Source organism: Mandrillus leucophaeus, unplaced genomic scaffold, assembly GCF_000951045.1.
Source record: "Mandrillus leucophaeus isolate KB7577 unplaced genomic scaffold, Mleu.le_1.0 Scaffold740, whole genome shotgun sequence".
NCBI classification, from domain to species: domain Eukaryota; kingdom Metazoa; phylum Chordata; class Mammalia; order Primates; family Cercopithecidae; genus Mandrillus; species Mandrillus leucophaeus.
In genome coordinates this window covers 400843-426954 of record NW_012108031.1, presented here as the reverse complement: position 1 = coordinate 426954, position 26112 = coordinate 400843, and the positions used below count along the sequence as shown (strand labels likewise).

At 41.1% G+C, this 26112-nt stretch overlaps 3 protein-coding genes and 1 pseudogene across 3 annotated transcripts in view; 1 reads left to right on the top strand and 3 right to left on the bottom strand.

Moving 5' to 3' along the window:
• Positions 1–24800, top strand: part of REEP5 (receptor accessory protein 5) — a 45024-nt gene extending 20224 nt beyond the window's left edge. The window contains exons 4-5 of the mRNA XM_011966078.1: positions 14580–14748; positions 22421–24800. Coding sequence (XP_011821468.1) covers positions 14580–14748; positions 22421–22470 — 219 coding nt within the window. The 3' untranslated portion in view covers positions 22471–24800. The remainder of the gene's footprint in view (positions 1–14579; positions 14749–22420) is intronic.
• The window catches only part of LOC105529028 (U2 small nuclear ribonucleoprotein auxiliary factor 35 kDa subunit-related protein 1-like), a 30275-nt gene continuing 12790 nt past the window's right edge, over positions 8628–26112 (bottom strand). Inside the window, 2 exon segments of the mRNA XM_011966083.1 lie at positions 8628–10100; positions 19873–19965. Of these exon segments, the coding sequence (XP_011821473.1) occupies positions 8636–10100; positions 19873–19965 (1558 nt within the window). The 3' untranslated portion in view covers positions 8628–8635.
• The window catches only part of SRP19 (signal recognition particle 19kDa), a 29114-nt gene continuing 12790 nt past the window's right edge, over positions 9789–26112 (bottom strand). The window contains exon 5 of the mRNA XM_011966082.1: positions 9789–10100. Within this exon, the coding sequence (XP_011821472.1) occupies positions 10096–10100 (5 nt within the window). The 3' untranslated portion in view covers positions 9789–10095. The remainder of the gene's footprint in view (positions 10101–26112) is intronic.
• Positions 15662–16546, bottom strand: LOC105529033 (annotated as a pseudogene).

Genomic DNA, 26112 nt, shown 5'->3' with positions numbered 1-26112 from the left:
ACTGCAACCTCTGCCTCCTGGGTTCAAGCAATTCTCCTGCCTCAGCCTCCTGAGTAGCAGGGATTATAGGTGCCCACCACCATGCTTGGCCAATTTTTGTATTTTTTTTTGGTAGAGACAGAGTTTCACCATGTTGCCCAGGGTGCTCTTGAACTCCTGACCTTAAGCAATCCACGCACCTCGGCCTCCCAATGTGCTGGGATTATAGGTGTGAGCCATCGTGCCTGGATTCAATCTGACCATCTAATTTTCAACTGTATTCCATGATTATATCATAACCATTCTGTTATTCCTGCCATATATTGTGTTCTTCATTTCAGCTGTTATATTGTTCACACCTAATGTTTTTGCTTGGCTCTTTTCTGTTTTCTTCTTGTTTCATATTGCTAATATTTTCTCATTTCTTTTAGTATGGTTAACGCTCCCCAGTTTAAAATTCTTGGTCAGCAGTTCTAATATTTTTGCTCCTGACCAAAACCTGTAGTTGATTGTGTTGTTTTTCTTTTGAAACGTACTCTTGGCAGAGTGTAGCAGCTCATGCCTGCAATCCTAGCACTTTGGGAGGCTGAGGCGGGCAGATTGCCTGAGCTCAGGAGTTCAAGACCAGCCTGGGCAACACAGTGAAACCCTGTCTCTACTAAAATACGAACGAAATTAGCTGGGTGTGGTAGAGTGCACCTTTGTCCCAGCTACTTGGGAGGCTGAGGCAGGAGAACTGCTTGAATCTGCGACGCAGAGGTTGCAGTGAGCCGAGATCACGCTACTGCACTCCAGCCTGGGCGACAGAGCCAGACTCCATCTCTGAAAACAACAACAACAACAACAAAAAAGAAATATACTCTTAAAATATCTTTTTATTTTGGCCTACAAACTCCTTTTCATCTGAGTATCAGCTATCCCATCAGGCACTGGAATGGAGAGGGCCCCAGTCTGTGCTAGTACTCGTAAGTTCTGGGTAGGGGGTGGATGAGTCCTAGGAGTGGGGGGGCCTCAGGCACACAGGAACCATAGTTAACCACTCCTCACCCACAGAAAAGCTCCTGAGGTCAAAGCTTCACTGTACCGCCCTCCTCCATCCCAGCAAAGCAGCATCAAAAGGAAGTGATCCTGGGTTATAGTTCACAGCTCTAGGAGTTGGAGCAGCAGGGGTAGGGAAGTAACTGCCCTTAATTAGTGTCCACCTGTTTTCCTGGGTGACTAGCAAAGACAGGACTTTTATACTGAAACATCTGTTTTAGAAAAAAGTAGAGGACAATATTTTTTAACTTTGAGGTATAGAAGCAAGACAAAATACAAAAGTTTCAAAGAAAAAGATTTGATAAATTCAACTAAATAAAATTTCTAAAAATTAAATTTCTATGACAGTGGGCAGCATAAACAAAGTTAAAATAATGACAGACTAGGAAGATAGATTTACAACATTTACACCAAATAAGGAATATCCAGAATACATAACAATTTCTATAAGTAAAAAGAAAAAGAAAAATGGGAAAAGAAAGTATTTCATGGAAGAGAAAAAATATGAATGGCCAGTAAACAGCTCAGCAGTGATCTGGGAAGTGTGAATTAAAATAGTAAAATCCCATATTTTGTTCATTAAACTGGCAGATATTTTAAAGATTGAAGATATCTGGTATTGGTGAATGTATAGGGAAACAGACAGGTAGTGGTACAGGCTGAACATCTGAAATCTGAAATCCTAAATGCTTTAGAACCCCAAACTTTTTGAGTGCTCAGATAAAGAAAACGCTCATTGGAGCATTTAGATTTTAGAGTTTCTGATTTGGTATGCTCAGTTGGTATAATATACATATTCCAAAATCTGAATAAATGTGAAACCCGAAACACTTTTAGTCCCAAGCATTTCAGATAAGGGATACTTAACAGGGTAGTGGTATAAATTGGAATAATCTTTTTAAGGGACCTTTTAACAATTTCTTGTTGAATTGAAAAATGATATTCTTAACAATTCTAAGGAAATAGTCACTGTGCATTACAGAGCTGCACAAAGATATTCATGGCAGCATTTTTTGTTGTAAACTGTATATAATATGAACTGCATAATGTAAACATTATAAACTGAAATATTCATCAGCAGGTAAATGGTTAATTGAATTAATGGTATATCCATATAGTTAAATGGAATGAAACAAATCCATATGTATAGACCCAGAAATTTTTGCATAATTTAGCAATTATGAAAAGTTATAGAGGACAGGCGTGCTAGCTGTTGCCTGTAATCCCAGCATACTCAGAGGCCAAGGCAGAAGGACTGCTTGAGGCCAGGAGTTTGACACCAGCCTGGGCAACATGGTGAGACCCTGTTTCCACACACACAAATTTAAAAATTAGTCAGGCTCCCAGATCACAGCATGTTGACCAAAAAAAAAAAAAAAAAGCCAGGCATGGTGGTGCATGCCTGTGGTCCCATCTACTCAGGAGGCTGAGGTGGGAGGATGGTTTGAGCCCAGGAGTTCAAGGCTACAGTAAGCTATGATGACACCACTGCACTCTAGCCTGGGTGACAGAGACCCTGTCTCGAAAAAGAAAAAAAGTAATAGAACGTTAAATACAGTAGTACACACCATTTATGCTTAAAAAAGAAAGAAGACAAGACACTATATAAAATGAGTATCATGTCTTTTAAAGTTTAAAAAATTAAATAAAAACATGCTCAGTATAGATTCTGTTATATTTTTGAATGACTTCACCACAGAATGCCTTGTAAGGCAATGAAGAATTTTCCTTTCAAAACTGATGGAAGATAATAAAAATTGGTCTGTGGAAAGAGTTGATTTCAAAGATTGGATTTTTTTGTTTTGATTTTTTTTTGTTTTTATTATTCGAAGTCATTTAACATTCATAAAAATATTCTTGTAATCTTTAATTTGGACATGACATAATTTAAACTTCAGATAATTTTAAAGCCTTTAATAAGATCCATCTAATGGTAGGGACCTCACAGTGCAGTCTAGTGGAAATAAATTGGCTTTTGCTTTGGGCCCACTTGTTTGTGGCAGTGAACAATATCTTGTCAGCAGAACTACTTGCAGTATTACCTGACTTCAAATTTCCAACATGTGAGTAAGCTTGACTTCTAGCCTACTCCTAATCACCTCTGCTAATGGAGTCCACAGAGAGGTAGAGAGAAGATCCAAAATAAATGGTAGTCATTGAATCATTTATATTTGGTTTTGGAGTTCATTTAAAATACTGCTTTGCAGCAAATTTTCTTCCCTAATGGTAAAATGAATGTGTATCCATTAGTAGTCTCCAGCTGCATGGCATCATAGTGTTCATTAAAGTGAATTTATTGCATACATTCCAAATAGATAATATACTTGAAAGGATTAAAAATTCATGATGCTGTCAATCAAAATGCTTTCTTCCTACATTAGTGGCATATTCTGAATGACTTAGTAAACAGACTGAGAAGAGGCCTCTGAACTGCAGAGTCTGTAGGAGAAGGTTCAGGAGAGTATTGAATTTTAAGGACTAGAATCCATCTTACCTATGCTGTTGCAATCACATGCTGACTGGAAATGTGGAAAAGAGACTTAGAAGTAAGGACATGGGATTTTTTTTTGTTTTCTGAGATGGAGTCTCACTCTGTCACCCAGCCTGGAGTACAGTAGTGCCATCTTGGCTCACTGCAACCACTGCCTCTTCAATTCTAGTGATACTCCTGCCAGAGCCTCCGAAGTAGCTGGGATTACAGGCACGTACCACCACACACAGCTAATGTTTGTATTTTTAGTAGAGGTGGGGTTTCACCATGTTTGCCAGGCTGGTCTCAAACTCCTGACCTCAAGTGATCTGCCCGACTTTGTAATCCCAAAATGCTGGGATTACAGGCATGAGCCACTGCTCCCAGCCCAAGGACATGTTTAATATTTTATTTTTTGCAGAGTTAATATTGTTGGCTTTATTTTTATTTTTCTAAAGCAGCTTATAAGATTGGAGGAAAATAAAAGGAGCCAATGGCTAGGCATCAAAGCTTAGTTGAGAAGATAATATATGATGTACTTAGGTAGAAATTGGATCATGCATGTTCTGAGCTTTGCTTTGATATCTGGCCTTCAGCAAGAGGGTTTAAAAATAAATTTAAAAGCTGTTTTTTCTTGATTATGAAATTTATATATGCTCATTCCTATATTTAGCAGATACTTACTTAGAACCTCCATGTGTCAGATTCTGTTCTACATCTGGGAGATACTTTGGTGAATAAAACAAAGTCCTTGTTATCCTACTGTTTACATTTTTGTGTGTGTGTGTGTGTGTGTGTGTGTGTTGGGAAGTGTTTTATGTAGGGAGGAAAATAACATTTGTAATCCTACATCTTAGTCTTCCCATTTTTTAAAATGTGCAAATATATTTGTCTGTGTGTCTAAATACAAACAGAACTGTGTGTATATATGTGTGTGTGTATATATATGTATTGCTGTCTTAACCATATGTGTGGTTGAGATCACATATAATTGTCTTGCTTTTTTCAATTAACACAGTATTATGAGTATTTTCTCATGTTACTCAGTATTCTTTGACAAGCTGTCTAATCTATTATTGATAATTTACCCATTCCCAATTGAAAGACATTTAGGACATTTGTCATGTGATTATACATAACGCTGCAATTAATATCTTTGTATCCTATGTTTACCTTCATTTAAATCATTTTCTAGATTTATTTTTTTATATGTATTTTTTGAGATGGAGTCTTGCTTTGTCGACCAGGCCGGAGTGCAGTGGCGTTATCTCGGCTCACTGCAACCTCTGTTTCCCAGGTTCAGGCAATTCTCCTGTCTCTGCCTCCTGAGTAGCTAGGACTACAGGTGTGCACAACCACACCTGGCTAATTTTTGTATTTTTAGTAGAGACGGGGTTCACCATATTGGCCAGGCTGCTCTCAAACTCGTGACCTCGTGATCTCCCTGCCTCAGCCTCCTAAAGTGTTGAGATTACAGGTGTGAGCCACCAGGCCCGACTAGATTTATTTTTAGAACAAGGTTGAGTAAACTCTGGCAGGATTAGGTCCTGACCTGAATTGTCACCTGTGCTATTTCACCCATTGACAGAGAATACAACATTTTTTTTTTTTTTTTTTTTTGAGATGGAGTTTTGCTCTGTTGCCCAGGCTGGAGTGAAGTGGCGTGATCTCAGCTCACTGCAACCTCTGCCTCCTGGGTTCAAGCCATTCTCCTGCTTCACCCTCCCAAGTAGCTGGGATTACAGGCGCCCACCACCACGCCCAGCTAATTTTTGTATTTTTAATAGAGTCGGGGTTTCACCATGTTGGCCAGGCTGGTCTGGAACTCCTGACCTCAGGTGATCCACCCACCTTGGCCTCTCAAAGTGCTAGGATTTCAGGTGTGAGCCACCATGCCCGGCAACATTTTTCTTCTTAATCTTCGTAGGAGGCCCAAAAGACAGGGAAATCTTTCCTTTAACACGTCCTTTTTAAGCTTTTATTTGTGCATGCTGAGCAGTGTTTTAAACGTAGCCCGTAACTCTTCTGTGGCTACACTGCAAAGGCTTCTTAGACTTATGTTTCTGATCAAGTCATTGTAGCCTATCAGGAAGTCAGTGTTGAAGTACATTTTCTTCTGACATTAACTTTCCATTCCCTAACTGCATGTTAAGCATGCCCCTACCTGGAAAGTATCTTTTCTGGGGGAAAATCAGATGGTGACAGCATTAGAAGCACAGACGGAATAGAATGGCCTGTTGTAATTTGTAATTTAAGGAGTCACTGTGTCAGTGCTAATAGTGCCAAGAGTCCAGTTAAAATAGCATGGACTCTGTCTGAACTGCAGGCAGCAGTGGGCTTGTGGGTCTCCTTGGGAGTATCATCAACTGGCACTTTGAGGGCAGCTTGACTGAAAAGACAGCCAGATCTCTGTGGGTGATTTTAATAAACTCAGGCTATTCCTGGGCTGTAGAATAGTTACATAGATTAAGAAGAGAGGGTTGTAAGAGGTGGCAGCTGAATATCACCTTGGGAGTTGAACAGTAATTAACTTTATTTTTAATATAAGAAAATGATTTCATTTCAGAACTGGAATATGCTAAAGATGTACCTAGACAGCAGTAATTATTTTACTGTCTCAAGACAATAGCTAGAGGGTACCAGTACCAGAAAGTAGTAAATTAACAGTCTGCAGTCTAGCCTACAAAGTAATCACATTGAAGAGGTACAAAACTGTGGACACTTGACTTAATTCATCCAGAAAAGATAATCAGCTTGTCTGGATTGCTGAAGAGTTAGTATCTATGTAGGCAGGTGATATTTCAGAGATTTTCCACAATAAGAACTTTAGGATCTGGTAATACTACTATTCTATTGTATACTTTCTTCAAGTACATTAATTTGTGACTTTCCTAAAGCCCTGCAGAAGAGAAAACTGTCTCTTAGGTTGATTTGCCTAAAGTCATAAAACACACCCCACCTCTCCTTTTTCTTTTTTGAGACAGAGTCTGGCTGTGTCACCAGGTTGGAGCAGAGTGGTGCAATCTCGGCTCACTGCAACCTCCACCTCCTGGGTTCCAGTGATTCTCCTGCCTCAGCCTCCCGAGTGGTTGGGACTACAGATGCCCGCCACCATGCTCGGCTATTTTTCCAATTTTAGTAGAGACAGGGTTTCACCATGTTGGCCAGGATGGTCTCGATCTCTTGACGTCGTGATCCACCTACCTTGGCCTCCCAAAGTGCTGGGATTACAGGCATAAGCCACTGCACCCGGCCCCACTTCTCCTGAGTCTTAATCCAATGAGTCATTTTCACTTCACCTTAATGCTTCTGGTTTTAATACGGATATCTGTCTCTCTCTTGGTAATCCATTTCTGAAAATCAGATATTCTATGCAGGAGTACATTCTATGCAGGAGCTTATTTTCCACTATGTTAAGTGGGAAAGTTTTTAATATATTACATGTCAATGTAAAACTCCCCAACGAATTCCCTAAGCATTAATAAAATACAGCAAAATACCTATATATAAATAACAAATATCATGTTAGGATGTTAGATGCTAAAAACACTTGCTGCTCTCCAAATAGTTAATATAGTAAGAAACAATTGCTTTGTGTGCAGGAATACATAGCACATCCCCTGTGATGCTCTGCATATTCTTCAAAATGTCCACCAGGAATTCTGATATTCTGTCAAAAATGTTACTCAAGACATTTCCTGTACATCATCTTGTATTGCATTTTGGGGATGTACAGCTTTTCCTATATAAGCAACTACAGTAAAACATTATATGAATTTTGGATATTAAAAACCAAAAGGCAGCTGGGTGCAGTGGCTCACGCCTGTAATCCTAAGCATTTTGAGAGGCCAAGGTGGGTGGATCACAAGGTCAGGAGATCAAGACCATCCTGGCCAACATGGTGAAACGCTGTCTCTACTAAAATACAAAAAATTAGCTAGGCGTGGTGGCACACACCTGTAGAGGGATTGAGGCAGGGGAATTGCTGGAACCCCGGAGGCGGAGGTTGCAGTGAGCTGATCGCGTCACTGCACTCCCGCCTGGCAACAGAGCAAGACTCTGTCTCAAAAAAAAAAAAAAAAACAATAACAAAACAAAAAACAAAACAACCAAAAGGCTTCCACAGGGAAATAACTAGAGAGGTGGTTTTGCAGGGTCTGCTGTAATTAACTGGCACTAGGCCAAGGAAACAAAGCTAATGCCAGTGAAAAACACAGTTATTTAATTCTCCATTTTGGGTCAATGCAAATGCGTATCTCAAAAAACCAAGGTTCTGAACCTCTGGCAACATCTTACAATTCAGTAAGATCTGCTGCTGGCTAAGCCTAGGGCATGCTAGAGGAGAGTTGCTGGGAAAACTAAGAGTAACATGTAACTACTTGCACATACTGAGGGTACCTCAAGACACTGGCTTCCTTGGAGTGCTTGGATTTTTAACAGAAGGTCTTAGACTACCATTGTATGTGTGAAGGAGGCTGATTTGAGTTTTTGCATGATTGCACATTCATGCACATAGCATTACTATCCATGTGTAGTGAGACTACTAGATGCTAGTCTGAGTCTTTACCCTTCCATCACCTACTGTCATGCTTTCCCAAGTCTGAAGATCCTGTTTTCCAAGATCTGTGCTCAGTAAACAAGCTTTGGAGTCTTTAAATGAAAGGAATAGGAAAGGTGAAGAGAGGCCTGGCTTAAAATCATAACATGGAGATTATGGCAGTGAATCACACTGGGTTGAATGCTCTGATATGGAAAGCAGGCTGTGTAGTTCCTCTAGTTCAGAAATTCTGTTTTTTGAGACAGAGTCTCACTCTGTCACCCAGGCTGCAGTGAAGTGGCATGATGTTGACTCACTGCAACCTCCACCTTCCAGATTCAAGTGATTCTCCTGCCTCAGCCTCCCAAGTAGCTTGGATTACAGACGCCTGCCACCATACCTGGCGAATTTTTGTATTTTTAGTAGAAACAGGGTTTCGCCATATTGGCCAGGCTGGTCTCAAACTCCTGACCTCAAGTGATCCACCCTCCTCAGCCTCCTAAAGTGCCAGGATTACAGGTGATTACAGGATTACAGGATCACCGTGCCTGGCCTAGTCTTTTTTTTTCTTTTCTTTTCTTTTCTTTTTTTTTTTTTAGAACAAAACTAGTTTATTTGGATTTGGGGCTCTGAACAGTTCTGCCTCTATTACCCGACCTCCTCCTGCCACGACTTCGGGACCTAGAGGAACTTTGGCTCCGGCTGCGGTGGCTCCTGCGGCTCTGGCTCCGGCGGCCTTGGCCCTGGCTGCGGTGCCTGTTTCTTCCTCTGCTTGGTGAATTGTGCTTCTCCTGACTCTTTGATGTGTGTTTGTGAGATTTCTTCCCCCTGTGACTACTCCTTTTCCTCTCAGATTCCCCATTTCTTTTGTAGGAGTGGTCTGGACTAGGGTTTCTCCTTCCCCGCAGCCTGCTGGAGTAGTGGTCGTGGTGGCCCATCCTCTCCCTCCTCTCGGAGTTCTTGCCAAAGGAGGAGCCAGTCTGATCTGGAGACAAGTGGATGTCTCTGTTAGCTTCCCAGAATTCATTGTTGGGATTTCTGAACACATGAAGAAAGTTGCAGTGTTTTCCTCTTGGACACTGTTGTATTTCAAATAAACCACAAATCGCCATTTTCCACCGGGTCACGGGGCAGAATTCACATTGCAGCTGTCGTCCTGCATACCATCGTCCATTAAACAGAGAAAGGGCTGCTTGGCATTCTTCTTCCGACTGGTACTGAACATATACATTGCCCCTCAGGTGAGGTTCTAAATTGCAGCTGACCTTGAACTGAATCACCTTCCCCACGTTCTTGAACTCGGGCAACACATCCTCATAGAAATCTAGGAACTGTTGGTAGATTTCTTCCTCGCTATACTCCAGGCTTGCGTCAGGGTCATAGTCATCCCTCCTGCACTGCTCCATTCCAAACGTTGTAAACATGCTCTTAATAAGAAGGGTAGGACTGGATGTTGGGAAATTATGTTTACGTGAACATCTGTCTCCAAATCTGCAAGCTCCTGTTTTACTGTAAAAGGGACAATTAGCTCGATTCTTCTCCATTACTCTGAAATCCACAGGTGGTTCAGGGTTTTGCCATATGGTACCATTTTCTAACTCATTTTCAGCCTGATCCAGCATCTTCTGCACAGCTTCCTCTTTTTTTTTCTTCTGTCATTTCTGGTCCTCCTCTTCTCTATCTTTCCTCTGCTGTTCTTTCCATTGTTCCTTTAACTTTCTCTCTTGTTCTTGCCATTTTTTAGCTGCCTCTTCCTTTTCCTTCTTTATTCTGAATTCTTCTTGTGCCTTCTGCTCTCTCAGCAACCACTCCTCATGTAATCTTTGCCTCTCTCTTTCCAATAGCTTCTCTTCTTCTAGTTGTTGTTCTTCAATAAAAGTGTCCTCCTCCTCCTCCTCCTCCTCCTTCTGTGAGAGTCCTGAGTCTCTCAGTCGAGCAAGTTCCTGCCGACATTTCTTTCGTTTCTCCTTCTTCAGGGCGGCCCTGTACTTTTTGTGGCTTGGTTTCTCTGGAAACGTCATCTTCTCAAGTGCAGCCATCTTGCCGGCACCGCCTGGCCCCTCAGACATTCTTAACCTATGGGAATATATGGAAGATTCTGTTCATAGCTGCCACTGTCAGTGATTCTACTTACAAGTACTTTATGATGTCTTCTAGTATTGTTTTGTTTGCATACTTATATATATTATAAATTACTTTCATTTTGTTTTTCCTTTATGTTGCAGTTAGACTATATATTTTTTGTAATTAAGTATATCATAAATTTGAATTTCATTTCATGTACTAAAAGGAGAGTTTCTAAAATATTTACTTATGGCCAGGCACAGTGGCTCACTCCTGTAATCCCAGCACTTTGGGAGGCCAAAGCGGGCGGATCTCCTGAGGCCAGGAGTTCGAGACCAGCCTGATCAACATGGCAAAAACTCATCTCTACTAAAAATTAAAAAAATTAGCCGGGCATGTTGGCACATGCCTGTAATCCCAGCTACTTGGGAGGCTGAGGCAGGAGAACTGCTTGAACCCAGGAGGCGGAGGTTGCAGTGAGCCAAGATTACGCCACTGGAGTCCAGCCTGGGTGACAGAGTGAGACTCTGTCTCAAAAATAAAAAATAAAAATAAAGATTTGCTGAAATGTTTTTGGTTCTAGGATTTGCTTTCCCCCACTGAAAGCTAATATGCTCTCCTGTTAGTAATGTTTCATAGATGCTGTTAGAAAACACAGTATTCTTGGGTCAGAGAAAGTCCTTGCTATGCTCAGTAATTTTCTTTTCTTACAAAATTATAGGGGTAGATTTTTAAATTCCCAATACCTATTTTATAGAGGAAAAAACAGACTTAAGTGATTAAGTAACTTGCACAAGGTTTGCTTAGCTAGTAAATGGCAGAACCGGGATTGGAAATTAGTTTCTTTGAGCCCATCCTGTTACTCTCTATATACTATACTAACTCTTTGAATCCCTGAATCCCTGTTTGTTGGGTTGAGAGATCTGTATATATCTTTAGAGTGAGATTTTAGGCCGGGTGCAGTGGCTCACACCTGTAATCCCAGCACTTTAGGAGGCCGAGGCAGGTGGATCACTTGAGGTCAGGAGTTTGAGACCAGCCTGGCCAACATGGCGAAACCCTGTCTCTACAAAAAGTACAATAATTAGCCAGACGTGATGATGCGTGCCTGCATGCCTGTGGTGTCAGCTACTTGGAGGGCTGAGGCGGGAGAATCACTTGAGCCCAGGAAGTTGAGGCTATAGTGTTCTGTATTTGTGCCCCTGCACTCCTGCCTGGGTAACAAAGTGAGACCCTGTCTTTTTTTTTAAAAAAAAAAAAAAAGAGTTAAATTTTGTGTTCTTTATTCTGCATTCTTACTAATTTCTAGGTTGTTTTATATATCAATTTTTTTTTTTTCTTTTGGTCTTTTTGAGACAGGGTCTTGCTGTCTCACCAAGTCTGGATAGCAGTAGTGGTATCACAGCTCACAGCAGTCTCGACCTCCCAAGCTCAAGCCACCCTCCTGCCTCAGCCTCCCAGGAGGACCACAGGCATACGCTACCAAGCCTGGCTAATTTTAAATTATTTTCTTTTTTTTTGTGGCCGGGAGCAGTGGCTCACACCTGTAATCCCAGCAGTTTGGGAGGCCAATGGGGGCGGATCATTTGAGGTCAGGAGTTCAAGACCAGCCTGACCAACACGGTGAAACCTTATCTCCACTAGAAATAGAAAAATTGGCCAGGCATGGTGGTGTGCGTCTGTAGTCCCGGCTACTCGGGAGGCTGAGACAGGAGAATCGCTTAAATCCAGGAGGCGGAGGTTGCAGTCAGCTGAGATTGTGCCACGGAACTCCAGCCTGGGTGAGAGAGCAAGACTCCATCTAAAAAAAAAAAAAAATTTTTTTTTTTTTTTTTTGCCCATAGAGATGGGGTCTCCCTATGTTACACAGGCTAGTCTCAAAACTCCTGGGCTCAAGTGATCCTCCAACCTCAGCCTCCCAAAGTGCTGGGATTACAGGTGTGAGCCTGGCTAGTATATCAATTTCTGATGGAAATGTTAAAATCTATGATTGCAGATTGTGTCCATTTGTCTATATAATTCTGACTTACATTTACATATTTTAAAGCCATATTTGAAAGCTATCTATAGCTATATATAAAATATATAATTATAAAAATATTATATTACAAACATACAAAGCTATATATAATTTACATATTTCAAAGGTATATACAAGTTCAGGAATTTTAATATTCTTGCTGAATTGCTTTCCTTATTCTATTTACTTATTTTGCCTTAAGCAATTTGTATGTATTAATATTACTAATGAGCTATTCTGGGAGTTGGTGTTTGTCTGATATATCTTTCCCATAACTTTATTTTCAGTGTTCCTATTTGGTTTTGTGGTAGGTATGTTTCTTAAGCATACAGCTATAGTTTTGGGGTTTTATAAAAAATTTAGTCCTATAGTCTCTGGGTTTTGTTTTGTTTTTGAGATGAGCTCTTGCTGTGTTGCCCAGGATGGTCTCTGCATTAGTCTGCTCTCATGCTGCTAATAAAGACATACCTGAGAATGGGCAATTTATGAAGGAAAGAGGTTTAATTGACTCACAGTTCTACATGGCTGTGGAGGCCTCACAATCGTGGTAGAAGATGAAGGAAAAGCGAAGGGATGTCTTACATGGCAGTGGCAGGCAAGAGAGAATGAGAGCCAAGTGAAAGGGGAAACTCCTTGTAAAACTATTAGATCTCGTGAGACTTATTCACTACCACAAGAACAGCATGGCAGGAAACCACCCCGATGATTCAGTTATCTCTCACCTCTTCCTTTCCACAACACATGGGAATTATGGGAGCTACAGTACAAGATGAGATTTGGGTGGAGACACAACCAAACCATGTCAGTCTCCAACTCCTAGGCTCAAGCAATCCTTGCACCTTGGTGTCCCAAGTCACTGGAACTACAGGTGCATGCCACTATGCCCAGTAAGTCTCTGTCTTAAAAACACTTGTGCATCTGTAACAAATTTTAATTCACAAAGGTTACATTTCAAGAGTTACTTTTTACTGTAGTTGAGATAAGGGGAGCCTGGGCAACATTGTGAGACTTGGTCTCTACAAAAAAAAAGCTATAAAAATTTAGCCAGGCCTGGTGGTTCATGCCTGGTTAGTCCCAGCTACTTGGGAGGCTGGGGTGGGAAAACTGTTTGAACCCAGGAGTTCAAGGCTGCAGTAAGCCATGTTCATGCCACTGCACTCCAGCCTGGGTGACAGAGCAAGACTCTCAAAAATAATAATCTGGCGATATTAATTTGTTGAGAACTTGGGTTTTGTTTTTTATTTTGAGTGTAGTACAAGTTCAGAGTGTAGTACAAGTTCACAGTGTAGTATAAATTTCTCAGAGCCAACACGGTGCTGTTGGAGTGAGCTATTTGTGCATTTTAAACTAAAACTCTGTCATTAGTGTTCACCTTTTATCAGCTTTGTATCTCTAAAACATTTGAAAGACTGTCTTGGAAAGGCATCATAGCTTGTTGATTATCAGAGTACATCCCTTGGTTTGGAATCATAAGGACTAAGCCTTTTAAATTTAAAGCATGATAAATTAAGATGTTTTTACTTTAAGGAGAAGATGTAAAAAATACTGATTTGGAATCTCTCTGTAAGTGACTTCTGTTTTTTTTTGTAGAGTCACCTAGGCTGTATGGAATAAAATGTGGTTAAAATCTTTTAAACTAAAATAACTCAGCATATTGTTTATTAAACTTTCTAGGGAATTGGGCAGATTACTCTGAATATTCCCTTCTTTTTTTTTTTTTTTTTCCTTTTTATCTTAAAAAGGAGTAAATTGCATGGATGACTTGAAGTGGCAAGTTGGTATTTTTTGAATAAACAGTAAAAAATTTTTGGACATAAATAGTGTAAAAATCCTTATTTAAGTAATTAGGGCAGAAATTTGTCAATTTAAAAAAAAAATCTCAGTGGCAAAGTAGAGCTGTAAAGAAGGAGTTAGGAATAACTACATTTAAGATGAAAGATGAAGAACAGCTGTAAAGATTCCTTGAAGGCTAAAGATCTACCCAAAAACTGAGGTTCCACCAAAGGAAGAATTCAAGAATGGACAAGGTATTTTTTCTATAATAGGATGAACAAATGTGATAAATTTACCAAGGTAAGCCTAGCAAGCACAAGCCTCCTAGATATTAGGCTTATCTGGATAGGGCTTTATGCATGCAGATAAGTACTATATTTTCTTAATTGATTTCTAAGAGTTATGATTAATAAAAGCTTCTTACAGCTATATACTAAAAAGTGGTCCAAGTTAGGAAGATAGTTAAGCTCCTGGACGTGGTGTGTTTTACCCTTTGTTTTTTAGTCTCAGCTTTTCCTTACCAGCTCATTACTCATCATGTTTTTAAAGAAAGCCCACCTTTAACCTGCAGAAAACACTGGTAATACCTTTGGAGAAAATACCAGAGGCATTTCCCATCCCCATAGTAAAAGACAGTGTGTATTCTCAGAATGTGCCCCTCCACCCTCCTGTTACCCATGCTGGCTCTTATTCTGCAGTGTGGCTTCCTGTTGTGGTGCATGGCCCCGAGCCCTTCTAATGGGGCTGAACTGCTCTACAAGCGCATCATCCGTCCTTTCTTCCTGAAGCATGAGTCCCAGATGGACAGCGTGGTCAAGGACCTTAAAGACAAGGCCAAAGAGACTGCAGATGCCATCACTAAAGAAGGTAAGACTCAGGAACAATATGGCCCCACATGTGAGAGGAGATGTGACACACTGGGCTTAAATAACAGGCTTCCTGGCCTTCTTGTCTTACCAGCACCCCTCAGCCAAATGCCACCGTTACTCTGGGATTTCTTTACAAAGTCTTTGCCTATTGAGAACACTTACAGTTCTCAGCTTTTCCCAAGACTCTTCCTCCATGCCACATTTAATGTAGCATTGAGTCAGAACATTAGGAAAAATGACTTTCCATGGTAGGCAGTGATTTTAGAGAATCACCTATATTGATATGCAAGTACATCTCTTCTAATTGTTTATTTGTTTGCATTATACTTTTTAATTACATAGGTAGTTTTAAATAAATGGAGAAAGCACCTTTCAAAAGCTATACTAGCAGGAAACAATTCCACCAAGCATTTACACAGTCAATTTCTATAATTTTACAAAAAATTCTTGATCTTTACTTGAACTGTACATGAGGGGAAAAGAGCCCTCTCAGGTAGGTGTTCTCTCCACTTGCAGAAGCAAACTAAAGGACCTAAAACTAGAGGCAAGCCTGGGATGCCACAAAGGGGGAGGAGAAATGATAAATAGCCATTCATGAATTCCATGTCTACTCTGACACTTCTCTAATCACCCTCACATAATAAATATTTAGGGCAAACTACCACTCTTTAGAAAAAGTACAACCTCAAAAGCTGTAGTTCTGAATTATAGTAACATATCAAATACCTTGGACTGCATGCCAAAAGACAATACTTGGGGTTCTCTATGACATTTGAACAGATAAATACGTTAAGGGAATTCTCTAGGACTGCAGACTCTCTGGCCTTTGGAGTGAAGCACAGGCAGGCTTCTCTGCTATCCTCCAGGCAGTGTAATAGTCAAGGAAAAGGGCAACAGTATTAGATCACCCCTTAGACACTAACCAGCTGGGGAAAGAGTTCATTGGCCAGTCTCCTCCTTAGAATGGTTTGCACCAAGTGGAGAGGCCATGTTGCTGAAGGGGAAAGGGGAGCCCTCATACCCACAGTCACTGTAAACATCCAGTAGACAGGAAGATGGCTTCGGGCAGTGGCTGGATGAAAGTAGATTGGAGATACCCTGGTCTGGAATGAAGTCATCTTCCACAAAGTCTTCCTTCACTGAGACCACGAATTCCGGGTGATCTTTCTCTGAGAGGCTCTTCCTTGATTTTCACTACCACATTAGCTTGACTCTCTGTCTCAGACTACGGGCTTGGCATATATGTAGTCAAAATTAATTAGTTCATTAATAGCTTCAAGCTTGGCTGATAATGTCCCCACTGACAGAGAAAGGGAGGCTGGTTAGGAATTGGGTCCTTCTGAGTAGACCTCTGGGAGCTGCTCCAGGCTGGCAGACTCTGGGGAAGGACATTTGAAGAACACTACTGGGGGTAAGTTGTCCAGAATGCCCAACAGGATATCATACTGGGAAGGTAGTTGATGTTTACTTCCAACCCCACTACAACTGACGTCTACCCTCACTGCCTAGTTAGGGATGTCAAGCATCAAATAGATGGAATTAACTTGGCTTTCGCCTCCTCTTCAGTAACCAGGGCCTCCATCCCCAAGTGCTGCCTTCACTCATGGTTCTCAACTATGAGTCCATGCATTTTCTCTTGTAAAAGCTGATTGTCTAGCAAAAATTTTTGGTTCTGTTCTAAATCTACTACTTGCTGTTTCAGGTCACTCATTTGAGCTTGCCTTCTGTCCCTGGCAGTTTGAGCTGCTAACCCTGTTTTTCAGTGTCCTCCTCAGCACCTTCTCCTTGGGGTTCCCTACCCCCACACAGCACTCAGCATCTCCTGGCTGGCTCCTCTCTGGGCCGGCACCATGAACAGCAGGGCCTAGCTGGCCAGGGCTGTAGCAGCAGGGTGACCAGACAGAAGTAGTACTTTGGAGGCCCTGACAGCCAGCCTAATTCAGTTCAGGTTGATCGGTTCAGTATGCTGTTCAATTTTTGTTATGGGTACAAAAGAATGTCCACTCTCAGCTCTGATTAATTCACTCAATAAATATTTATTTATTGAGGTGTTTAATATGTGCCAAGCATGTTCATAACACTGGCAGTGAACCAGCAAACCAGAGACCATACTCCTTGAATTAATGAAGCTTACAGTCTAGTTGAGAGATAGGCAGTAAAATTGAAAATTAGATGGTATATTTAGCAGATAATATAGGGGAAAAATAAGTAGAAAGATGGGGGGGGGGCCAAGGGCTGGAGGGATGCTTATTATTCTAAATAGAGACATTTAGGAAATCTATACCAGAAGGCTCTACTGAATCAGACTCGATAGCAGTAAAGGAATCAGGAACAGTGACTCAGCCTGTAATCCCAACACTTTGGGAGGCCAAGGTAGGAGGATCACTTGAGGCCAGGAGTTTGAGACCAGCTTGTTTGTGACGGGGTCTCCTATGGAGACCCGCTCTCTACAAAAGTTAAAAAATTAGCCGGACATTGTGACGCAAGCCTGTAGTCCCAGCTACTCAGGAGGCTGAAGTAGGAGGATCACTTCGGCCCATGTCAAGGCTGCAAGTGAGCTGTGCCACTCTAGCCTGGGTAACAAAGCAAAACCCTGTCCCCCCTAAAAAAAATAGAGAGAGAAAAAAAATGGTAAAGGAAAGAACCATGGGGAATCATACTCCAGAATGAGCTGCATATGCAGAAGTCCTGAGGTGGGAGCAACGGAAGAAGTGATCTAGAGAGGTGCAGGAGACGAGGTGGGACAGGTTGCAGGTGATAGGCCATTGTAAAGGTTTTGGCTTCTACTCTGTGTGAGATGTGGAGGTATTGGGGAATTTTAACCAGAGGAGCAAAATGATCTGTCCTGTGTTTTAAAAAGATGCCTGTGGCCACTGTATTAGGAACAGACTGAAGCGGGGTAAGGGAGGAAATTGGGGGAATAGTTAAAAGGTTTTTGCAGTGATCTGACTGGAGATGACGATGGTGGCTTGGTTCTTTGTGTAGCAGTAGGAAGTAAGAAGTATCAGATTCTTGATATATTTCAAAGGTAGAAGTAATGGGATTTGCTTATGGATTGGGCATGGGTCAGAAGGGTTAAGGGCAAGGACAAGCTTTTTAGCCTTAACAAATGGAAGGATAAAATTGCTACTGAGCTGGAGATGACGGGGTAGAATAGGTTTTGTTGGGGTGGGAGGTTGTGGCGGGTCGGGGGGATATGGAATTCAGTCCTGGACATTTGTTTGAGGTGTCTGTTAGATACCTACAAGGATCAAACAGCTAGTTGGATACAGGTGTCAAGAGTTCAAGAAACAGGTCTGGACTGGGGACATAAATTTGGGGGCCACAAGCTTATACATATTAAACATGAGACTGGATGAGATCACGAAGGTAGTGTAGTTAGGAAAGAGGAGGTCCAAAGACTTAACGCTGGGGAGTCTAAGGTTTAGAGACTGGAGAGATGAGAAGCAACCAGCAAAGCAGACTGATAAGGAGTGGCCAGTTGAGTGTGTGGTATCCTTGGGTCCAAGAACAGAAAGTGTTTCAAAGAGAAGTGATCTATCATGTTACATGCTGTCAACAGGTCAAGTAAGATAAGGACTGAGAAATGAGCAGATTTAGCAATGAGGAAGGTACTAGTGATTTTGATAACACAGATTTTGTGGAGTGGTATCAAACTCCTGATTGCAATGGATTTGAGAGAATGAGAGAAAAGGGATGAGAGAATATAGATCTTTCTTTTGAGAAGTTTCCTGCAAAGGGGAGCAGAAGAATGGGACTATAACTGGAAGAAGGAATTACGGTCCTGAAATTTTAAAAGTTTTTTTCTTAAGGTAGAGAAACAAAGCCTGTTTGAAAATGAATGGGAATAATTCAACAGAGCAAAAAATGATGACAGGAGTGAGAGGGTGAATTGCTGGAGCTCTGTCCTTGATCAGGGAAGAATCCAGTATCCAGTAGAGGGACTGGTCAGAAGAGCTGGAAGTTTATGGTAACAGCAGGGAAATCAGGGTTTATGGTATGCTGTGAGCACATGGGACCATGGGAGCCTACAGAAGTGACTTTCTCATTGTTTCAAATATCTCAGTAAGGTAGGAAGAAAGAAGGCCAATTGAGAGAGGATGGGGAAGGAGACAGTGGAAAGAAAATGTATGAAATAGTTGGGAAGGAGAGGGACTGCTCAACTTTTTCTGTAAAGGGCCAGATAACAAATTTTTTTTTTTTTTTTTTTGAGACGGAGTCTCGCTCTGTCGCCCAGGCTGGAGTGCAGTGGCCGGATCTCAGCTCACTGCAAGCTCCGCCTCCCGGGTTTACGCCATTCTCTTGCCTCAGCTTCCCGAGTAGCTGGGACTACAGGTGCCGGCCACCTCACCCGGCTAGTTCTTTGTATTTTTTAGTAGAGATGGGGTTTCACCGGATAACAAATGTTTTCATGGCTATCAGTTCTCTGTTGCAGCTACTCTCCTCTGCCATTGTAGTGTGAAAGCAGCCATGGACACTACATAAGCGAGTGTAGCTGCAGTGTGCCAGCCCCTCTAGGACAGTCGGAGAGTAAATGGACTGGAACAATGTCCTGTGACTGCCAGGCAGTGTTAAAGGCATGCTTGAGATTTGTGTTCATGAATTTATAGTGAAACCAGTTCTTGTTTATGTTTTTCTCCAGCCATACTCAGCTACATGGGTACAGCTGCAGAGTAGGTGGAGAGTTGTGTGAAGGTTGTGATTTCCAGCAACTATGAAGTGAGAGTGGGACTGTGGAGTGGTTAATGCTTGACAATGGAATTTAACCTGAGTAAGGTGGGAAGTGGTGGTGGAAGAACCCTGAATCAGGATAATAGCAGGAATACTCTTATCATCATTTACAATGAGCAAAAAAAGGGGGGTGGGGAGCACACTACAAAGAAAAAAGTGCACTACAAAGATGATGGTGGGTGAGTGGGATGCTTAATACAAGATTATGGAGGGACTGCAGCATTGGTACTAACAGGTATCCTGGGAGTCAGTGCCATATGTAGGGTGGAATATAAGGGTTATTGGAGGTGAGAAATTAAGAGGTCATGATATTAGAAGATCACGCATGTCTACATGGATATTAAAATCATCAATAATTAAAATAGTAGTAGGTCAGGTGCAGTGGTCACACCTGTAATCCCAGCACTTTGAGAGGCCAAGGTGGGTGGATTGCTTGAGCTCAGGAGTTTGAGACCAGCCTGAGCAACATGGTGAAACCCAATCTCTACAAAAAAAAAAAAAAAAAAAACCACAAAAATTAGCCAGACGTGGTGATGCGTACCAGTGTCCCAGCTACTCAGGAGGCTGAGGTGGGAGGATCACCTGAGCCTGGGAGGTCGAGGCTGCAGTGAGCTGAGATGGCATCACTGCACTCCAGCCTGGGTGACAGAGTGAGACCCTGTCTCTAAATAAATAAATAAATAAATAACAGGAGTAGTGTTAGAAAGGAACATTAAGTTAGGAGCTAAAATCTTCAAGAAATAAGACAGAGTAGCCCAAGAGTCAGGGATGACAGGGAAAAGGAAGGCTACTTGATAATATAATCTGATGATGAAATTCTGAAAGTGGCAATGAAGAACAAAAACAATACCTACCAGATCCATTTGTACTAGGGTCATGGGAGGAAAGAGACAGCCACCATTTGAGAAAGCAATGTCCTCAGGGCACAGCCAGCTTTCTCTAAGAGCAAGAAGGTAAAGGAAACATTTGGAGGAATGAGTGAGGATATAGATTTTGCCGATGATGGGTCTTGAGCTCCAGAGGGACTCAAGGGTTTTAGAAATTGGAGAAAGGTTTTTGTTGTTTTTTTTTAGAGCTCTGTGGTAGTTAAGACATGGGAGTTGTGAGGTAGACTGACCACGGGGAAGTAAAATCCCAAGAGAGTTCTCCAGCAGCAATGATGCCCCAGAGGTGGTATGTTCCCCATTTCTCCCTCACATACCTCTCTTCTCTGGACTCCTATTTTTGGGTATACAAATCCAGTCTACTTCAATATGTTTTAGGTATTTTCTAACTTGTAGTCTTAACAACCTCCCACTTTAGGGTTGCCAGCTTTCTTTTTTTTTGAACAGTCTCACTCAGTTGCCCGGGCTGGAGTGCAGTGGCATGATCTCGGCTCACTTCACCCACATTTCTAGCCTCTTGGTTCTCTTAGATATCAATACTTAAAATCCAATCTTACTTTGGTATGATACATTCCTAAATAGGGGCATGAGAATTAAAATAAGTTAGGAGGAATTTACATGCTGACACATTTTAGACTTTCTCAAAGCTTTTGGATTAACTAGGAATTGTTTTACAAAGGGTTAGTTAAGGGAAGGACTAGTTTCTCCTTTGCTGTGAACTTGGTTCGGTAATTTTAATTGAGCAAAGGGAGAGCAGCTGTCAGGCAGCTGGTGGACAAGAAGGGACTCCCTGGCTCTCATCACTAAGACTCTGGGCTCCATCAAGAACAGCTGCAGATTGTAAAATCTCACAGGGGGCCCTGGAGGCTTCCAGACAACCCCTTTCCCCTCCATCTCACACACTGCACTGGTTCTTACAGCACATTTCCAGCCACTTGGTAATTAGAAAGTGGAAGGCTTGGTCTCCTGCAGACGTAAGAAAATATATTTTTCTTATTTTTCTCTAGAGACGGGCTCTCACTGTGTTTTGGCCAGGGTGATCTCAAACTCCTGGCTTCAAGGAATACTCCTACCTCAGCCTCTCAAAGTTCTGGGATTATAGATGTGAGCCACCACATCTGGACAGAATATTTTCTTGATGAATGTAGTGTCTTGTCACCAACTCAAAGACTTAGAGCAAACTCTTCTCATAGGAGAGAATGGTGGCACAGTAAGAGTATAAATACAGATTTTGAAAAACAATTTAGTATAACAACAATTTATATAGCATTCATGTTGCATTAGGTATTTTAACTAGAGATGGGCTTTTAAATTTTTTCTTAAATAGAGGTGAGGGGTGGGGGTCTCACCATTCATATTGGCCAGGCTGGTCTCAAATTCCTGGCCTCAAGTGATCTTCCCACTTCAGCCTTCCAAAGTGCTGGGATTACAGGCATGAGTCATTATGCCTGGCTGAGATTTAAAGTATACGGAAACACATAGGTTATATGGAAATACTATGTATGCCATTCCCTTTCAGGGCTTGAGCACTCACAGATTTTGGTATCTGTAGGGTTCCTGGAACTAATGTCCTCTCCCCCTGTCCCTCCCCTCCCAAACACATGTATCAAGGGATGACTATATTTCTAGTGCTAGGAATGAGGACTTCTGTGATTTGTCACCATGGGATAAATATGATGACCTAGTTGTCATCAGATTGATAATATATTGATAAGTGAAATCTTACAGGCAAGCACACAGATACAAACTAGAATTTGAATACTACCCTTAAGGAATCTCTGCTTCTTTTAATGCTTAAAGGAGAACAGAGGGCAAACAGTTTAGGTGACAAGGGGCTAGGCTAGATGACCGTCAAGTATTTTGCTCAAGTATTTAGGATTTGTGCTCTAAGAGGTACCCTCTCCATTTCCTGGAAACCCCCTTAGCCCAGACCACAAACCCCAACATGATCGCACCCGAACATGAGTCATCCAAATTTTGTTATCTAGTAGCTACGTTAGGCACAAAGCTTGCATTCCAAAGAGTTTTGATATATATTTCTTTCCCTCCTAACAGCCAAGAAAGCCACCGTGAATTTACTGGGTGAAGAAAAGAAGAGCACCTAAACCAGACTGGATGGAAACTTCCTGCCCTCTCTGTACCTTCCTACTAGAGCTTGATGTTACATTAGGGACTGTGGTATAATTATTTTAATAATGTTGCCTTGAAAACATTTTTGATAAAGATTGGAATGTGTTGTAAGTTTCTTTGTTTACTTTTACTGTCTATATACATAGGGAGCATTTTAAACTTAATGCAGTGGGCAGTGTCCAAGTTTTTGGAAAATGTATTTTGCCTCTGGGTAGGAAAAGATGTATGTTACTATCCTGCAGGAAATATAAACTTAAAATAAAATTATATACCCCACAGGCTGTGTACTTTACTGGGCTCTCCCTGCATGCATTTTCTCTGTAGTTACACTTAGGATAATCTTTATGGTTCTACTTCATGTAATGTAAAATTTTATATAATTCTGAAATGTTTTTAATGTATTTGTGCACATGTACATATGGAAATGTTACTGTCTGACTACAACATGCATCATGCTCATGGGGAGGGAGGAGGGGAAGGTTGTATGTGCCATTTATAACTTCTGTACAGTAAGACCACCTGCCAAAAGCTGGAGGAACCATTGTGCTGGTGTGGTCTACTAAATAATACTTTAGGAAATATGTGATTAATATGCAAATGAACAAAATGAGAAATGAAATCGAATGGAGATTGGCCTGGTTGTTTCCCTAGTACATGGCATATGAATACCAGGATAGCTTTGTAAAGCAGTTAGTCACTCTAGTGATAAATCAGGAAATTTACACACATACATCAATCAGTAACCTATAACTCTCAGTTCCCTGAAGAACTAGTAATACTGTCTTATCTACTTATAAACTTTACATATTTGTCTATTGTCAAGATGCTACAATGGAAACCATTTCTGGTTTTATCTTCAAAGCGGAGAAACATGTTGATTTAGTCTTCTTTCCCAATCTTCTTTTTTAAACAAGTTTAAGGAACTTCTGAAGATCTGTCCACCTCTGATTACATGTATGTTCTTGTTTATATCATTAGCAACAACATGCTAATGACAACACCTAGCTCTTAGAGCAATTCTGGGAGAATGAAAGGAAGTATAACCCATAATCTGCCTGGCAATAGTTAAGTCAATCTATCTTCAATTTTTCTCTGGCCTTCTTTAAGGTCAAACACAAGAGGCTTCCCTAGTTTACAAGTCAGAGTCACTTGTAGTCCATTTAAATGCCTTCATTCGTATTCTTTGTGTTGATAAACTGCACATGACTACATAGTAAGTACAGAACAATAAAGCTGAAATGGATATCTCCATTGATCTGCCAAATCGTTAGAGCAATTTGTCTGGACTAGAAAATCTGAGTTTTAAACCATACTGTTAAGAGTCCTTTTGAATTAAACTAGACTAAAACAAGTGCATAACTAAACTAACAAGATTAAATATCCAGCCAGTACAGTATTTTTTAAGGCAAATAAAGATGATTAGCTCACCTTGAGATAACAGGTAAGATCATAACGATATCTCATGATGTAAAAAATATTAAAGATACCAATACTAAGGGACAATATCACTCTAATATGGATCAGAGCATTTATTTTGGGGAGGCAAACTGGTGATTACTGGCATTTTATTAAACTTAAAACTTTGTAGAAAGCAAACAAAATTGTTCTTGCGAGAAAAATCACTTTTAGATTAAAACACATTTTTTTACATACCTAGGAGTATTTAAATCCTTTTCCCATAAATAAAAGTATAATTTTCTTGGTGGCAGAATGAAAATTAGCAAGTTCTAGCATATAGACTATATAATCAGATTGACAGCATATAGAATATATTATCAGACAAGATGAGGGAGTATAAAAGTTACTATTGCTCATAATGACTTACAGGCTAAAATTAGTTTAAAAATACTATATTCTGAATGCAATTTTTTTGTTCCCTTGAGACCACAATTTAACTGTTGTTGGCAGTCTAAGTGTAAATGTTAACAGCAGGAGAAGTTATGAATTGAGCAGTTCTGTCACATGATTTCCCAAATGAAACACTGCCTTGGCTAGAGTTTGAAAAAACTAATTGAGCCTGTGTCTGGCTAGAAAACGAGTTTACTTGAATGTGAATAGTGTTTCAAAGGTATGTAGTTACAGAATTCCTACCAAACAGCTTAAATTCTTCAAGAAAGAATTCCTGCAGCAGTTACTCCCTTACCTGAAGGCTTCAATCATTTGGATTAACAACTGCTACTCTGGGGAAGAGTCTTCTACCCACAGGTGAAGAAAATGAGCACACCCTTCACACTGTTATCACCTACCCTTAAGATGTGATACACTGAATGGAAATAGATGTAAATAAAATTCACTTCTCATTTAACTGTTATATTTCATTTTATTTTGTGGGGCTTTCTTCCTAACCCAGAATTATTTAAGCAAAGTTTTAAAATACAGATAAATGAGCCATAAACACTGTTCTTTATTAACTCTATTCCTCACATGGCTTGTAGTTTTCTCCTGGTGGTTCTTGCCTACCAGAGGAAAAGACCTGCCCTAAAGAAAACATACCAACTCAAAAAGTTTCTACCAATAATTAGCACTACATTTAAAGGAAACTGAATCCACGTTTTTTTTTTTTTTTTTTTTTTCCCACCTGTGTATTGTGTTACACACAAAGAAGTCTCCTATGACTTAAGATAGTGTATTGCAGGCATCTTAATGTAGTAAACTTTGAGACGGAGTCTTGCTCTTTCACCCAGGCTGGAGTGCAGTGGTGCGATCTCAGCTCACTGCAAGCTCTGCCTCCCAGGTTCACGCCATTCTCCTGCCTCAGCCTCCCGAGCAGCTGGGACTACAGGTGCCCGCCGCCACGCCCAGCTAATTTTTTGCATTTTTTAGTAGAGACGGGGTTTCACCGTGTTAGCCAGGATGGTCTTGATCTCCTGACCTCGTGATCCGCCCGCCTCGGCCTCCCAAAGTGCTGGGATTACAGGCGTGAGCCACCGCGCCTGGCCTTGATGTAGTAAACTTTTTACATGTGCCTCCAAATTATGCTGTACTTGTTTTTAGAAGAGATCAAGAAAAGGAGTACTTGAGAACTTTGATAAAAATACCCACTTCTGGCCTGTTGGACCTGCAATCCCAGCACTTTGGGAGGCCAAGGTGGGTGGACTGCTTGAGTGCATGAGTTCAAGACTAGCCTGGGCCACATGGTGAGACCCTATCTCTACAAAAAATACGAAAAAATTAGCGGGGGGTGGTGGAGCATGCCCGTAGTCCCAGCTACTCAGGAGGCTGAGGTGGGAGGACTTGAGCCCGGAGGTCAAGGCTGCAGTGAGCCAAGATGGTGCCAGTGCACTCCAGCCTGGGCGACAGGGCCAGACCCTGTCTCAAAAAACAAAAAAACAAAACCTACTTCTGAAGGTGTGCGTTGGTCCACAGGGTCTCCAACATCTGCTTTTTGATGTCTGCATGTCTAGAATTATGGTGTTTAGAATAACACATGTACAATTCAGATCTTTACCCATCAAATATTACAGTTCTATATAGCATGGCTGGAAAGTAAACATATTTGAGAATGACATTAAACGTTTTCTTGGCTCACTGCTAGAACACTAACTCTCAAAATCTTACAACATACACACTTAGGAGTTTCCTTGGTTAGATCGATGCTTCCCAAAAACTTTGGTGTG